Below are 18565 nucleotides of genomic sequence, written 5' to 3'. Positions count from 1 at the left end.
CTCCTTCAAGGAACATAAACCTTCTCCACCTTCCAGGAACATAAACCTTCTCCACCTTCCAGGTACATAAACCTTCTCCTCCTTCAAGGAACATAAACCTTCTCCACCTTTCAGGCACATAAACCTTCTCCACTTCCAGGTACATAAACGTTTTCCACATTCCAGGTACATAAACCTTCTCCTCCTTCAAGGAACATAAACCTTCTCCACCTTCCAGGTACATAAACCTTCTCCTCCTTCAAGGAACATAAACCTTCTCCACCTTCCAGGCACATAAACCTTCTCCACCTTCCAGGCACATAAACCTTCTCTACCTTCCAGGTACATAAACGTTTTCCACCTTCAAGGCATACAAACAATTTCCACCTTCCAAGGTTTCTTAATGAAACTCTAACATACAGAAAACCATACCAAAAGGTTGAAAATTGACAGTAATTGATAGTTCAAAATCATATTTGGTAATTTGATAAACTAGTTTAAAATTATTCAACATAGTTCTCAAACTAAGAATGGGCTATAACTCTACATATACACCGAGACATAAATTCAATATTATAGAAATTGTATAGTGATGTAAAAATGCAGGTGCCTTAATTCAGTATATAGTGTGAAGTATGATTAAATTCTAACATGTAACACTCTGGCATTTCTGGAGGTAATCCCATATAAAATTTTACAACCAACCTACTTTTATAGATGTGGGTGAGCTTATTAGCAGGCAAAGGCTTATATTGAGTGATTATCATACTTTTCACACAGATTTATTATTACCTGAAACACCATTGGAAATGAATAGCGTCAAACACAAGTAATTTTATTTCAATCTTTTAAAATTTACTTTCAAAATTCCACTCAAAATAAAAAATGAATCTTCTATGAATTTCTCGTTAAGATAACAACAATTGTCCTTAAACAGAGCTAAAAAAATTACTAAAATCCACTATAAGCTGATAAACACTGAAAAAATTTGCACAACAAGATTGAACCCCCGTCCACCCGCTCCATCTTTCACGAGCGCTGACGATGTAATCTAATTTAGCCTGATTGTAATGATACACAGAACAGCAATGAAGAAGCCATTTTGGATGCTGTGATTACCTCAGCAGTGTTTTGTGATTCTATTACACGGCCTGCTAACCCTGCAATGGCCCTTCAACCATTAGTCACAGGCTGATGCAGAACAGCATGGCAACAAAACCCATTCATCCTTCTTGGGAAGATTGCGGACACGAATTCGCTTCATGTATCACATTAAACCAAGCTACTATAACGAAAAGGACAACTTTCCCTGACTGCTATGCAGATGTCTGCCCTTATATGGCATGGCTATCGTCACCTCTGTGGTCCCATGCCCCTAAATCAGAATCAAGGGCTTCATATTTCATGCTACAACTTTTATGGAATTTGCACAGCTCCCATGGACATTCGCTTTCAAAGTGCAATAAAATCCTCATTTTATTGATTGAGATTTTTTATGATCCATGACAACGAAAAGAATGGTGTAATTTCTCTCATATTTGTTCGGCAATAAGCCCATGCCTGGTGATAATCCCATATATATTTATTGCAATTCAGAACGATCACCAACAAATTCTATATTGGTGTCCTGTAATAAGCCCACCCCCTGAATCAGAGGTAATGAGTTGACAATTTTGGGCTTATTACAGGGTAAATACAGTACAGTCTAAGAGTTTAAACAACATCCAAAAAATCAATGGTTAAATATTGATAAAAAATTCATGAAGCCCCTAGTAATTGGATATCTATCACCAAACACTAATTTACATATACAAAATGATACGTAATTATATGGGCTTTTTGAATTGGGTACCTTTTTCTGAGAGGAGAGCTATGTCAGGGAGGATTTATACAAAGCTTTGTAATCCGAGTACATAGTATATAAACAATCCCCTGGTTTGTGGTGGGCTGATATTCAAATATCTATGAAAAACCAGAATCACAACGACAGTTCAGGGATGACTGTGTAAAGTTGTTCCATTTGAAATCATTTTACAACTAGAAGCCAAGAAATCAGAGATTTTCAATATAGAATACAAATACTAATAAAGTAACAGATTCAAGGCATTTGAAAAATTCATAGAATTTTCAATGAAAGAAACAAACAACTTACGCTATTTTGCAGTTAACACATTAGACACTGATTACAATGGATAACTGATCGACTCTGTGTATCCAATTATTGATTATGATACTAGAAGTTTTCCCATCACTACTTTTTGTGAAGTGGAGTGAATGTTCTACTGTAAAATCCTTAATTTTCGTAGGGGGATTTGATTCCCTGGACTTTGTGAGTATTCTTAATGTACAAACTCATGTCCACAAAATGTTAAACCAACTATCAGTAAATTTATAGAGCTATATTTATTAAAAATAAAGTGTCCATGAAATAGTATTTTTATAAAGAGCCACCAAAATAGAGCTCCATGAAAATGTATGATATTACAGTATTCCCTCATCACTGAAGGTCACCAAAAAGCAACTAAGATCGCTATCCCCTGACCATTGAGGAAGGTTTTAACCAATCCATTAGTCATTTGTGGGAAGTATGTAATCACGCAACTCTCTGTTCATATCAGAGACTTTTAAACCACTTCCTGTTTATTTGTTTGTTTGTTAGTTTGAAGCCTAGAAATGTGTTACATTAAGTACAGGTATCATTTCAGTTATTTAAGGTTATTGTGAACTTATAGAATTGTCAATATTTCACAAACTGAGGGAACTAGCGATCACAGAATTGTCAATATTTCACAAACTGAGGGAACTAGCCATCATAGAATTGTCAATATTTCACAAACTGAAAGAATAAGCCCTCACAGAATTGTCAATATTTCATAAACTGAAAGAATAAGCCCTCACAGAATTGTCAATATTTCACATACTGAGGGAACTAGCCATCACAGAATTGTCAATATTTCACATACTGAGGGAACTAGCCCTCACAGAATTGTCAATATTTCACAAACTGAGGGAACTAGCCATCACAGAATTGTCAATATTTCACAAACTGAGGGAACTAGCCATCACAGAATTGGCAATATTTCACATACTGAGGGAACTAGCCATCACAGAATTGTCAATATTTCACAAACTGACGGAACTAGCCATCAAAGAATTGTCAATATTTCACATACTGAGGGAACTAGCCATCACAGAATTGGCAATATTTCACATACTGAGTGAACTAGCCATCACAGAATTGTCAATATTTCACAAACTGAGGGAACTAGCCATTACAGAATTGTCAACATTTCATAAACTGAGGGAACTAGCCATCATAGAATTGTCAACATTTCATAAACTGAGGGAACTAGCCATCAAAGAATTGTCAATATTTCACAAACTGAGGGAACTAGCGATCACAGAATTGTCAATATTTCACAAACTGAGGAAACTAGCGATCACAGAATTGTCAATATTTCACATACTGAGGGAACTAGCCATCACAGAATTGTCAACATTTCATAAACTGAGGGAACTAGCCATCAAAGAATTGTCAATATTTCACAAACTGAGGGAACTAGCCATCACAGAATTGTCAACATTTCATAAACTGAAAGAATAAGCCCTCACAGAATTGTCAATATTTCACATACTGAGGGAACTAGCCATCACAGAATTGTCAACATTTCACAAACTGAGGGAACTAGCCATCACAGAATTGTCAATATTTCACAAACTGAGGGAACTAGCCATCACAGAATTGTCAATATTTCACAAACTGAGGGAACTAGCCATCACAGAATTGGCAATATTTCACAAACTGAGGGAACTAGCGATCAAAGAATTGTCAATATTTCACAAACTGAGGGAACTAGCGATCACAGAATTGTCAATATTTCACAAACTGAGGGAACTAGCCATCACAGAATTGTCAATATTTCACAAACTGAGGGAACTAGCCATCACAGAATTGTCAACATTTCATAAACTGAGGGAACTAGCCATCAAAGAATTGTCAATATTTCACAAACTGAGGGAACTAGCGATCACAGAATTGTCAATATTTCACAAACTGAGGGAACTAGCCATCACAGAATTGGCAATATTTCACAAACTGAGGGAACTAGCCATCACAGAATTGGCAATATTTCACATACTGAGGGAACTAGCCATCACAGAATTGTCAATATTTCACAAACTGAGGGAACTAGCCATCACAGAATTGTCAATATTTCACAAACTGAGGGAACTAGCCATCACAGAATTGTCAATATTTCACAAACTGAGGGAACTAGCCATCACAGAATTGGCAATATTTCACATACTGAGGGAACTAGCCATCACAGAATTGTCAATATTTCACAAACTGAGGGAACTAGCCATCACAGAATTGTCAATATTTCACATACTGAGGGAACTAGCCATCACAGAATTGTCAATATTTCACATACTGAGGGAACTAGCCATCACAGAATTGTCAACATTTCATAAACTGAGGGAACTAGGAATAAGCCATCACAGAATTGTCAACATTTCATAAACTGAGGGAACTAGCCATCACAGAATTGTCAACATTTCACAAACTGAGGGAACTAGCCATCACAGAATTGTCAATATTTCACAAACTGAGGGAACTAGCGATCACAGAATTGTCAATATTTCACAAACTGAGGGAACTAGCCATCACAGAATTGGCAATATTTCACAAACTGAGGGAACTAGCGATCAAAGAATTGTCAATATTTCACAAACTGAGGGAACTAGCCATCACAGAATTGTCAATATTTCACAAACTGAGGGAACTAGCCATCACAGAATTGGCAATATTTCACATACTGAGGGAACTAGCCATCACAGAATTGTCAACATTTCATAAACTGAAGGAATAAGCCATCACAGAATTGTCAACATTTCATAAACACAAACTGAGGGAACTAGCCATCACAGAATTGGCAATATTTCACAAACTGAGGGAACTAGCGATCACAGAATTGGCAATTTTTCACATACTGAGGGAACTAGCCATCACAGAATTGTCAATATTTCACATACAGAAGGAAAAAGCCATCATAGAATTGTCAATGTAATACAAATTGAGGGAGCCAGCCCTCATAGAATTGTCAATGTCATAAAAATGAAGGCATTAGCACTCATAGAATTGTCAATGTAATACAAATTGAGGGAGCCAGCCCTCATTGAATTGTCAATGTCATAAAAAATGAAGGCATTAGCACTCAAAGAATTGTCAATGTAATACAAATTGAGGGAGCCAGCCCTCATAGAATTGTCAATGTCACATGCATTAAAAGTACCAATCATCACAGAATTGTCAATGTCATTACAAATTGTGTTCAGATAAGAGAAAAAAAAAGGTTTCCGATAGATGCAATTTCGTAAGTTCACACACATTTGTACTAATTGTATCTATCTTTAAAAAAAAACAAAAAAATCAATTAATTTAAGCTATTCCAGATTTACAGCTTCATATGAATGCTAATGATAAAAGTAAACAAGATATTTCCTTTTTTCTTTCTAAATTATGCAACCAAATGGCAATGACAGATATCCAATCTACTAAGTGCAAACTAGAATTTTTTCTGTCAGCTGAAACTCAAAGATTGGCCATTTCAGTGACTTCACCACAGAATCAATCTTCATGCAGACAAAAGCAGTCTTAGGAAACCTTGATTCATTGCGCCCAGCATGAATCATTGGATGAGACCTGCAAAAGGGCACAATACTAATGGCATGGTCGCTCGTTCTCAGCGTTAGAGGTCAGAGTTTAGCGAGGAGAAGCAATGTTCCACAATTGTTAATGTGCAAGAGGTGTCTTTTCTAAACTTCAGCATTTGCTTGAAAGTACTGGCATGTGATTTAATCGCGTTAGACAAGGGTGTCGAAAAAATCAATATCTGTACCTCTAGCCAACAGCGGACCCTCAGACAATAGGAACTCTGGAAATAAACACTTCAATCTTTTATAGTTGAGGTATAATTGGAGTCTGTCCCCAAGTGATGCCATTCTGTTTGCGAGAAATAAATTGTAATGATGAGTAACGTTATTCCCTCCCCCTCCCCCCACCCCCCTTGCATTTCTCTGCTCCTCCCTATCTCCATTCTACTGAAATTCTCTCTTCTCTCCCTATTTATGAAGCTTCAAATGTCAGAATTTCTGAAAATATTTCTGATGCACAAAATGTCCTATTACAGATATAACTCATTAAGAGAATAAATCAATTTGTCATCCGTTTCTATGCTAACTATCACTTACTACTGCCATATGGACAATAACCCAATGTTATTTAGTAATTATACACACTGCATATGACATTTGTGTCAAATGACCCAGGTGACATCATGAAAGTATGATAATTGGACATCATATCATGCAAGTCACATTTCTAAATGAGAATTGAGATACATTTTTTTTAACATCACTTTCAAAAATCAATTTCAATCCTCTGAAAAAAGGATTTACCCAAAATTTTGCTTTTTGCCCTATAAGAAAATATTTAAATGCTTCAAAAAATGATTTGAGATAGGATTCAACTAACAGCAGGATGGGCTTTAAAATTGAAAGTCTGATCCAGTGTCATAATTAGGAGACACTAATTAGCACTGAATCAAATCTGGGGATGATATCTGAACAGAGAATTTTGTGGTTTATGAATGAAAGATTTCTGAATCATTTCCTTTCAACTATTTACCACTAAAAGCAAACAAGATCTCCATTATTGTGGCAGAAGGTGAGAAAATAAGAGGCTGGTAGTCAAATGTCACAAAGCCATTATTTTGAAATTTGTGATTTTAAAAATAACTGATTTTTTAAAAATAACCATTTACTATTAACTTCCACAGAGAAATGCTTTAATTGAAACAGACTTTTTGCAGGATATTTTCAGGAAGGTGTTCACTTTAAATGATGTGCTTCTATTGAAAAGCTAGATACTGTCTCACTGGTGACTTAAGTGTGTCTTTGTAAGTGTAATTTTCCTTAAATCAAGAGAACAAAATGACATAATTGTGAAGCACAGCAAATGCTCTGCAACATGTCTTAATATTTGAAACTCTGAAATAAAAGCTTGCAACTGAATTATAACAGAGTTCTACTCTATATATGGAGGAGACCTAAGTATTGATGTTCCGGCAGTTGTCAGCAGAAAGGTGTCGATGTAAACCCTGGAGATTTGCTCGGCGGAACTGATGCTGACGGAGTGGTGCGGTGTATGTATGACTCATCTGTTTGTTCGTCAATATTGGTCGTTTTTACCACAGTCGGCGAAGGTCACCTACCAGCCGACAGTAAATCACGTAACATTTCAAAATATTCACCCAACACGCGCTCAAGTTTGTCTCCGAGTCTGGGAAGCTGTCCAAAACCATATTACAAGAAAGAATTTTACTTGTACACAAAAAGTGCAGAGTCAGCAAGAAAAATACAAGTCATTAATATAAATCACTTATATCCCTATAGAGTCTGTATCCACTAAATGACTTCCCTAATAACTACTCAGATAGAATCACATAATTTCTGATCTCATCTCTCTAAGGAGTATAAGCTTGAGTATATTACTCAACACAAGAAAATGGCCAGCACTCCTAAGAAACATTTACTTAATTCATATTTATTTCTTGATCATTTTCCTTTATTACTACATTTTACCTAGGAATAAGTCCATGTCTGGTAATAAGCCCATCCCTATCAAATGTAGTTCATTAGAGGAACTTCAAATAAGCCCATGTGAGGTTATCATAGTTAGTTGTTCCACCAATATCTATTGAAGTTCAGTAGAAAAATTTCAAATAATCTCAGTCTGGTAATTATGTAATAAACATGCCCCTATCTATTGCAGTTCAGTAGATGAACTTCAAATAAATTTCTAACTGGTTATATGCCCACTTATAGCCATGGATATTCTTCCAGCAATCTGTAAAAATGCCATCACCGACTGTAAGTCTGAGCTAATATGTTTGCCCCCTGGGCTTAAAAAAATTGTTATATCTAACACCAAACTTTCCTCACATTACAATCTTAAGAGTTCAGATGACGTTTGACCTTTAGATGCACTCTAATTCCAGGAATACTCAATCTGATCTCATTTACGACGAGCTGATAACAGAATTAGCTGTTGCATATCTTCTTCACTATTTCAAGATGCACAGATAAAACTGTTAATTCTGCAAAATCAATAAATGAGAGTCATATATCCCAACATTAAGCCTGACATTCATTCTGATAATTTCATAAACAAAGGAATTAGCAGTAAACAGACCTAGAGAATCTACAGAATTTAAAGTCTCTCTGTGTAGTTTCTGCAATTCATAAATGTTAACTTGCATGAGAGTGATTTTATGTCCCCCCCCCCCCCCCCCCCAGTTATCCACACATCTACCACGATATTAATGCTAATTCATTAATTTTAATTAATTTGAATGCATGTACCAGTTTTCGGAATATATGTAGACCAAAATTTTTTTTTTTCATTTTTTAAGGGTTAGAAAAGTAAATACTTTACTTCCTTTAAGTTTGGTTTACATAGTTAAAGTCCTATTGCCGGCTAGCTAGGGTCATTTAAGAACAGACTTCCTCAGTATATGAGGTGAGTACATGTGATGAATGTGTGGAAGGCTATGATATGTTCATGTAAGCCATCCTGTAATAGTGCAGTACTGAAGCAAACTTTATAGTGCTATCCCACTGAATTATACAGTACTGTTGATGGCCTCTAACAGGAGAAACCATCAAGTTACTTTATACTGACAAAAGAGTGCAACAGAAAAATTAATCACTACCAAGGTACAAATATAGGCATTGGAGAAATTATCAATTTTAAAAAAAATGAATTTTTTGGCATTTAATTAAAATTGTTAAATGACAGCTTTGATTTTTTTCTTTACTGGAAAATTGAAAATTCTCAGAAATTGAAAATTCTCAGAAAAGACAATTTCATCATGTGAAGCAGAAACACAAACTGATGAATCAATTAAATTGGTCATTACAAAAAAAACAAAAAACACAAAACAAAATTAACCATCAGAAGAGAGGATGACAAAAAATATCTTTAACAACATGTGGATATCTACATATAAAACTCTTGCATGTTAAAACCAATACATTCAACGCTCAGTTTGTCTGTAGGCGGCCAATCCTTTGCGGCTGTTTATACAGAAAATGCTGTATCTGATGGGAAAACGTCTCCAAACTAAATTGGTCTGCCTTTTGCTGACAAGACATATAAAGTTCTCAATAAAATGCCTGCTATTTTATCATCCTCACATTCCGAGACTCCTAGTTGGAACCTTATCCGATGTTACTGTCCCTGAGCTCAGCTGAGGAATTACAAAGGTCATCATAAACAACGTTTAATTTGAAAATCTAAAACACATATGACGTCATAGAATGTACATGAATGCCGATTATTTACATCTTTCAGGATTCTCTTATTTCATTTATTTAAAACTTTTTTCTCGAACTGGAAACCAACAGATTTTGTATTTAAACAAATTAAGTTTCAAAAGTTATAAAAGTCACACAATACTATTAACACTATTCTAAGACAGGTTTTCTGCACAATATGCTAAATATTGAGCATCATTGTAGTTTGGAAATAAATTTTAATCATTTAACATGTCAGGAGCCCTCAGGCAAGTGTCAGGGCAAATTATAAACAAGTTTAATAAATATATTGGCACAAGTGCAAGATTCTAATTATCATATAACCCTTATTACTGAAAATAAGCTAAAACTCTTAAATTACTTGCCCTTTCAGATAGATTTATTTTGATGCTGCTGATATCTGAAAATACAATGTACCAAGACAATCATGTGACTTCATCAAGATGTGACTTATTTCTGATGTCATAGTAAAACAGGCCAGTTACCTATGTGATAAACTACAACATACAGGTGATATAGATACAAATTAAGTACCTAAAACTGCACCATTGCTTTATTCAACTCTAAATTTTCTGGTCTATATCCTTCATATTACCTATACTAATGGGTAATACAAAGCATGTGGCAAGGAAAAACACTAACCACAAATTGAAACCATGTACATGAATCTTGCCTGACAATCCATGGCTTCATAAAACAGGCTGATGAACTACGCCACCTGGTGGTAAAAAAAGTGTAAAGGATTGGGGAAAACACCAAACCATGAATTGAACCTGTGTCTCTAGAGCTGATAATCAAGGCTTATATATCAACAGAGCCAAACAGGCATATATGTGTCATCAGTTGAATGACTATTAGAGATTGTATTTAACACAAATGTAAGCCACCATGTGCCTTCTTTGTGAGCAAGAGCAAGGTAATAGCTGGCATGTTCCTGCAAGAAAGAATCTTATTTTTCTCTTACGTGAATCCCATTTTTTTTTTTCAGTATATGCCATGCTACATATAAAATCAAGACAAGACTTTGAATGAATTACTATATATATATGCTACCTTGTGGCACTGTCCTGGGTTTTTCAATCACATTTTGTAAAATGTAGGATTTTGTCCATAAAATACGAAAGATAAATAAAATATAACCAACAATTAAGGAAAATGAATACCAGGAACTTGTACTTTGTCTGTAAAGTCAACATTCAATATTGTGGTGTTTCTTTTGTTATTTATTTTCCCATCATGTCAAGTTTGTCTATCGTAGCATAGACAGTTGGAATCTTCTGGCATGTATATGCCATGTCTGGAAGTCTCCTCTCTGGGGCCATTAACTAACAATGCTGGATGTCTCCACCAGCATTACAGCATTTCTAAATGGAAACACTGGGACTCCAGACCACTTCTATATACATATCTAATTTCTCTGCGGCATGCCTTCTCCAGAGAAGTAGTGTCAATTATTTTCTTTTCACGTCAGTGAAAAAAACAGGAGCTTGCTTTCTGTGTAAATTTTGCATCAATTATCATCATTCTTTGAAAATCTTTTTATTTTGAACTCTTTGCAATAAAGAAGATAACGAAAAAAAAACAAAAACAAAACAAAAAAATGTGATCTAATAACCTGTTATCTGGACATGATTTTCCAAGACCACAATGAACAGAAATCATGACAAAACGAAATATCCATCTTGTTCAGAGCCGATATTGTCACTTTATTAGTATGTAATATGTCTCCATAGGCGTGTGTCTAGCCATCTCATCGCCATTACAATACTTTATAGGAATGTATGGCCTTCCATTTAGTTAAGATTAATATCTTCCTTGAATAAACCGTGCCAATTTCATATATTTTTTTTCTCATTTTTTAAAACTGTTTTTCAGATTAAAGGGGAACAACTCACATACTGTTATATGAATAAAGAGGGTCATCTATAAAATGACTTTTACAAATCATTAAATGAAGTTCAGTCAGAACAGTCCACCATTTCAGAATAACAAGGGCTCTTGGGACAAGACTGTTCTGTAAAATCATATATTTTTGTGAGGTTTAATTTTCGTGGTTTTCTGAAAAAAAAATATTATTTCATAAATACTTGATTTTGTGCATAAATATAGCTCAATTCATTGACTTATACTACGTCTTCAGTTTATGGAAAGACATACGAAGTCTTCCATATACCTTTTTCCAGGATTTTTTCTGAGGAGTCCAAAGCACCATTTCCAAAACTCTGATGAGTCGAGTCACAAGAGATATAGTGGGTTCTAAGAATTTGTGCGAGTTTCATAGGAAAAGTATGAGTCTGAGACCCCAATATCTGAGCCTAAAAATCACTGTAATAATACTCCAGTTTTTATAAATCATCAGAAACATAACCAGGTCCAAAGGGTTACTGGCTATTTACATTTTACTTCTATCAAGTCAAATATCTGATTCTATAAGGTATATCACATCACAGGTATATTTCCACTGCTGGGAGTGTACAAATCTACCAGCCAAAGGACCACCAAGGATAGCATATATTATTGATCATGCAATCTGCCTATTATCAAATCAATTCGCCTGTGAAATATTTTTGAATACTGCATTTATGTTATATACCCTAGAGATTTGATTCATTCTATATTCCAGCCTGTTAGAAATTGATTGTAATAATCCGGACAACAACGTTACATAATAAATTGAAAATAGCATGACAAAATTTCTGCACTTGTTTGAGTTTTTCTTTCACATATTCATTTTAAAACTTATCAAAGTATAACATTTATGTGATATAAGTATCTTAAATTTGTTGTCAATACATATGAGATTTGATAAAACATGTCTCAAAAAAAATTTTCAAGATATGTTTCATAAAATCTCATAAGATGAAAACTCATTTACTCATTATCAAGATCTAATATCCACTTTTATATAAAAAAAAGAAAAGTGAAAATTTAAAACAGCTTTTCACTATATAACATATCAAAGGAAATCTCAAAATATGAAATGTAATGTGATGAAATTGCTATAAACATACAGTAATACTAAACTAAATATTTACACTCTCCTTCCATATCTAAGTCTCACTTGTTACTTATTATCTTGGGTTAATAAAACCATGTATCAACCTCATCAAAAGTCCATAACTGTATATCGTCGATATTTGAGTTACTTGTGTTAGAGTATACAATCTTGTCACTACTTGTATCAGTTGTACATACACATTGTTAAATCCTTAAACATTTCTATAAACATGGTTAATGTGAAGACAAACATAAGACATTAAAATATGTTTCATTATAGATGTATTTACAAAAAATAAATTCAGACATAAATTTAACCATTTGTTGTTGTGTTATCAACTGCATGCCAGTGGCGCCATCTACTCTACAGCTTCTGATACAACATGGCTGTTCAATTGAACATGTTTGTATTCTATAAACCTGAGCAAGGAAATTTGTATTTAAAATGTTTTTGAAATATCTGAGGTTGTAAAATTTAAGTATTGAGATACTTTAAATAAATATGAAAACCATGGAACGTGTGACAACTACTATAATTTACTGTAACAGATATAGAATCCTACAGACTTGAATAGGTCTTAAACAATTTAAATCACATCTATAACTATTGGCAAAGTAAGTGATTTCATCTCATGTTTAACTAACAAAGCAGAAGAAGCAGAAGAAATTCAAAATCAAGTTAAGACAATCTGAATACACCGTACCATAAGCTAGTAACTAGTGTTTACATAATAGTAACGGAGTACTTGTACAATAATTGAATACTGTATCAAAAATGAAAATTTTCATTACTGGAAAGACAAAATCACATGAGATTTAAAATGTCTTCTTATTAGTAGTCATTTGATTTGAAATGAAAGATGAAGCCAAAAAGACAAAACTTGACAGTTTACAGTCAAATGCTTAAATGTAAAATATAGGACAATGAAGGAACTATTTTGTTCATATTTATAATTTAAACTTAAACAATGTTTATCCAAAATATGTCTAGGTCATGGCATGGAAACTAAGAAACCAGAAAGAATTTCAAAGATGCACACATATCCATCAATTTTTGGCCTCCACAAATAAAATCTTGTAAAATTGAATCTAAGACTGACTAATACTTAACACAAGGTAGATAACTCCTATGGGAAAATGTTTTTAAAATCTTCTAAATAATCTGTCATTTTCTCCAATAACGCATATCAAAGTAACATGCAAGAAAAGAACACATGACATACCTGCAATAGAACTCCTCTCGTCTTTTATTTTCCTCGCCTGTGTCGATGACCTTCTGAGTGGTACTGACGACCTCCACCCCATCCCTCATGTACTTCCTTGTTTTGGTCAGTGTTCTATAGTGACTCTTTGTCTCCTGAGAAACCAAAGTGAATTAACAACCTACAATTTTGATTCCAAAACTTTGCGAAATTTTATGTAAAAAATAAACCAAAGGAAAATAACCTTTGAAGATCCGAAAAGTTTATTTCCATAAAATTTGGGTGAAAAAATGCTCTAGAGGTTTTACCAGGTATATATTGAGAATGACTGTTTATTATAATCAATATTCTCAAAAAAATTGTGAGTAAAATCAGTATGTTTTAGAGTAAAAGCAAATAACACATGACTTTATCTATCTCCCAATAAGACATGAGTTCATCAATCTTCAAATATGGCATGACTTTATCTATCTCCTAATAAGACATGAGTTTATCAATCTTCAAATATGGCATGACTTTATCATTCTCTAAATAATCATGACTTTACCAATCTCTAAATAATCATGACTTTATCAATCTCTAAATAATCATGACTTTATCATTCTCTAAATAATCATGACTTTATCATTCTCTAAATAATCATGACTTTATCAATCTCTAAATAATCATGACTTTATCAATCTCTAAATAATCATGACTTTATCATTCTCTAAATAATCATGACTTTATCAATTTCTAAATAATCATGACTTTATCAATCTCTAAATAATCATGACTTTATCATTCTCTAAATAATCATGACTTTATCATTCTCTAAATAATCATGACTTTATCATTCTCTAAATAAGACACAACTTTATTCATTTCTTCATAATTGATTTATAAGTTTATGCAATCCTAGAAACTAACTGAAATTTCAACTTCAGTTTTTAGTCATGGTAGCATTTGACGAATATGTTTTTGCCATCTATCAGTTTTTACCTACATTATACAATATCAATAACTAATATAGATCAAATAAATTTAAACTCAATGATTTTTTCAGACAAAGATCAAATAAATTTAAACTCAATGATTTTTTCAGACAAAGATCAAATAAATTCAAACTGAATGATTTTTTCAGACAAAGATCAAATAAATTTAAACCCAATGATTTTTTCAGACAGAAAAAACACTGGAGTGAAAAACACAAATTTTTTTCCAATTCTTAAGAAGGAAAACAAATAGGTGAGGGCTAGGGACAAAAACATTACTTATCACTCAAAGTCAGGGTGACATGTATAATTTACAGGATTTTTACAGTGTAATTTTAATATTGTTACCAGGAAGGGTTTATTGTTGGAATTCCCTCCAATCATTCTTTAACCACTAAGAACTTACCCCACGAGTGCGTATATGTGATTTAGCAGCTCGGCTTGTAGCGGTCTTGGTCACATCTTCGTTACTGTCCACAGTGGTTACACTACCTGTGTCTGAACGTGTGTCATCATCCACATCTGCTATATGGCGGTTCTTGGAATCTTTGACATTTTTGGTTTCAAATGTATCTAGATCTGTCTGTGGAATCACAGCACTCGTTACCATTTCTTTGTTTGTATTTTCGCCCACGGGCATGGCATAGCCATTGCCCACCACCATCCCCGATGTCGGAACCGGCTGTCCATTAATAGTGATTGAGGCATCGTCTTTATTACTATCTTTACTTGTCTGAGCTCCTTGGTCATCATCACCTAGGGTGACCTTGACTTCCTGAATTTCTACTTCTACTTTCTCTTTACTAGTATTTTGTGTTGTTGAAGAAACATTTCCCCCAACTTTCTTAATTTCTACATTGTTGGCTTTGCCGGTAGATATGTCAATGATCATTTTGTGCCCCGGTGATTTTTTCTTTTCTGGTTCTTTTTCTTCCTCGTCTTGTAAAGCATCATCAATATCAGTTATTTCATAACTGGTCTCTCCTTCTTCCTGTTGCTGTTGAGATTCATGCTCTTTATCCTCCTCCCCTTCCTCTGCAAGTTTTTCCTGGTGTGCTTCTTCAATGACATCTTTGAAAGTATCCAGGACAACGCTAGGCACCGACGGTTGTGTGTTCACAGATCGAATCACCTCATTGATAAGACCTTCTAAGATGTCATTAACTGTCGGCGTGATGTCTGGTTTAACATTGTCTTTTGCAGGACTTACCGTCTAAAAAATACAATGAAAAAAAAATGTGAAGATTTACTTGTTTTTTTGAAAAAAGAAATTTACATTTCATACAAAAGCAATCAGTCACCAAGATAATTATGACACAAAGAAATAGAAAAGTATACAAATATTTTGATAAATATGCCTTTATTGGACAGACTATTATTTAAAATATAGAAGTTAATGCTTTAAAACAGAGTACATTTAATTGAGTAAACACATGATTTTCACAATTTTTACTTGCACTCTTATTTAGGACAATTTGCTTTCTTTTGTGTTAAATTTATAACACCAAAAAAAACTCAACACGATGAATGTTCAGATTTTGATTGTTGACCAATCCATGACAATCCAATAACCCAACAAACTCCTTTAAAAATTCCCTTTCCTGAATTAACCAAAGCTTGAACCTTTTTGCCAAATTTTTAAGGAATATTTCATTTTGAATTTTTAAGACTTTGGTTGAACTTTTTAGTGTCATTATTTTATGGTATACATCAGGTTGATTGCATACACTATATAATTAAATGTTTATTGTGTTACACCAAGGTTAAAATAAATATGATATTTGATTACAAAATGGAATTTCATATTTCAAGCAAACAAGCTCAAAAATATTATGCTATATATGCAAATAATAATGAAAGCTTGTCATCAATAGCAATAAAATGGTTTTCAAAGTAAACATCTCAACGTTGCCCATACATGGTTGAAGAAATAATGTTGTAGTAATACTGGGCAATATCAGAGACAGACGCGTTACCTCTGACGTTTCGTCACTGCTAGGACCGAGTTCCTGGTCAGGCGACTCATTCGTCAAGGAATCAATATCTTGATTCAAATGTGAAGCTTCTTCCTTAACTTTAATGATCTCCTCTACTGATGGTTTCGGAGATGGCTGTGGAGGAGATTTCGGAGGAGATTTCGGAGGAGACTTTGGAGGAGATTTTGGCGGTGATGGGGCTGGAGATTTACGTGGCGAAAGTTCTGGTGATGGTTTTTCAGGACTTTCTTCTTCTTTGCTTTCTGGAATCTGATTTGCTGTTTCTGGCTCCAGTACTTTTTCTTCTGGTTTTGCAGGTTCTTGCTCTTTTTCCTTGGGCTGTGGTTTGGTTTCCGTTGGCTTTGGTTTTTCCTTTACATATGAACAATATGGGGTAAACATTATGTCAAAACACCATCTCAGAAAATATTTGTTAAGTATATATACATTTAAATTAAATCTTAACATGTAAAACTACATCAGGGTATCAGCCGATGCAACTTACTTTTGGGAAACTACCTGTGTTTTTGTCATCTGTCACACTAATGTGTCAATTGTGTGCAAGACTGGATGTTTTCATACAGACAGAAATTTCCACAATTCAGAAAGTATCAAGTTGATCCATGTGAAAAAATGATACATGAACTTATCAGTAACTAGGAATCTAATGTGCAGGAGGAAATGATTCCATACCAGTTAGGTAATTGATAATTAGATATAGAAGATGTGCTTTATGTATATATATCAAAGCTTTGAAATCAGTTTCACTAGTATGTGAGTAAAGCATTGAAAAGCTATAGGTCAGATCACTGGCATGCAAGCCTACTGTTCGTCATCTTGCTTTTCTAATCAGGTACATATCAAGTATGCACGAAAGGTTGATCTAATTTTTTCATACTGAGAGAAAATCACCACAATTTAGACCTGTGAACAAGCTACAATGTTTCTGAGATTGTGTTTCAGAATATTTTCTAATGGTAATGTCAACAGAATAGAAGTTTTTATAACACGACCAGTAGAAGATCAGAGTGTGATGGTTCAATAACTACATGGTCACCGTCATCAGACAAATGACAAGTGTGAAGTGAATTACCACTGAGGTATGTAGTGTACAAAATAATGAGGAATCAACCAACTTTCTCGGCTGTACAATCACCCTTTGTACACTAAAGTCGAAAATAGTGTGAGGTTTTGATAAATAAGATATAAGATATAGCTTATTTAACAATACTTAATGGTTTATACAGACCTTCGAGGACTTACTGAAAGTCTTTCCCAAAAATTTTACATTTGCTATTTATTGGTTCAAAGAGTAAAAATACATTTTTTTCCCCCTTTTTTTCGCAAGAATCAAAAAAACAAAAAAACACACAAATACAGCAAACTTTTGGGATAATCCACAAACTTATTACTTTAACAATAAACATTTATATTGTCATAAAAATCAAATTAGTAGTTGACATCTTTGTCCTCTGTATATAAATTCCCAGAATTTATAATAATTATAGATTGTGTTCCAGAACTGTTCTAGAATATGTTTATTTTCCAGAACTTTCTGAAAATGACATTAAGATCTAAAGTTTATTACAATCTCTATGAACCATGATTATATATTTATTTAACTGGCTTTATGTTGGTTTTTATGGCCTCTTGACAAATCAGCAGAAAAGCTGTGAATTATAAGCATGAGATGTGTTTATGTTATAAATACTGGTTTGCATGTTATATCACTGAGCAATGTTTTTTATGCATTTTACCTTCTCCGGAATCACCACCCGTTCTGGAGTCGGAGATTTCTTGTCGCTGTCTCCACTAACGGATACATTATCTAGGTCGGATATAGACGATGCATCACTCATGTGTTTCTATGTAAAAAAAGGAAACAAAATAGAAAAGTCTATATAATCCTAACATAATTATTAAAGAAACAAAATATTTCAAATTTTACTGCCAATAAAATAAAAACAAAAAATAGCTTCATTGAAAAATAAATTGTAAATGGTGCAACAAAACAGCTACCTAAAACAGCTATATCCTCTTCATTTTCATTTCAAATCCC

General features: G+C 33.8%; 1 protein-coding gene across 1 annotated transcript in view; it reads right to left on the bottom strand.

Moving 5' to 3' along the window:
* The window catches only part of LOC132549613 (STE20-like serine/threonine-protein kinase), an 85968-nt gene that overhangs the window by 46687 nt on the left and 20716 nt on the right, over positions 1-18565 (bottom strand). Inside the window, exons 9-12 of the mRNA XM_060213560.1 lie at positions 18264-18371; positions 16507-16878; positions 14937-15743; positions 13578-13711 (exon numbers count right to left, since the gene is read on the bottom strand). Of these exons, the coding sequence (XP_060069543.1) occupies positions 13578-13711; positions 14937-15743; positions 16507-16878; positions 18264-18371 (1421 nt within the window). The remainder of the gene's footprint in view (positions 1-13577; positions 13712-14936; positions 15744-16506; positions 16879-18263; positions 18372-18565) is intronic.

The sequence above is a fragment of the Ylistrum balloti genome, unplaced genomic scaffold (assembly GCF_031769215.1).
Source record: "Ylistrum balloti isolate Yb309-2 unplaced genomic scaffold, AGI_CSIRO_Ybal_v1 Utg370066, whole genome shotgun sequence".
NCBI classification, from domain to species: Eukaryota; Metazoa; Mollusca; class Bivalvia; order Pectinida; family Pectinidae; genus Ylistrum; species Ylistrum balloti.
Note: the sequence above shows the minus strand (reverse complement) of the source record. Positions and strands in the feature narration are given on the sequence as shown.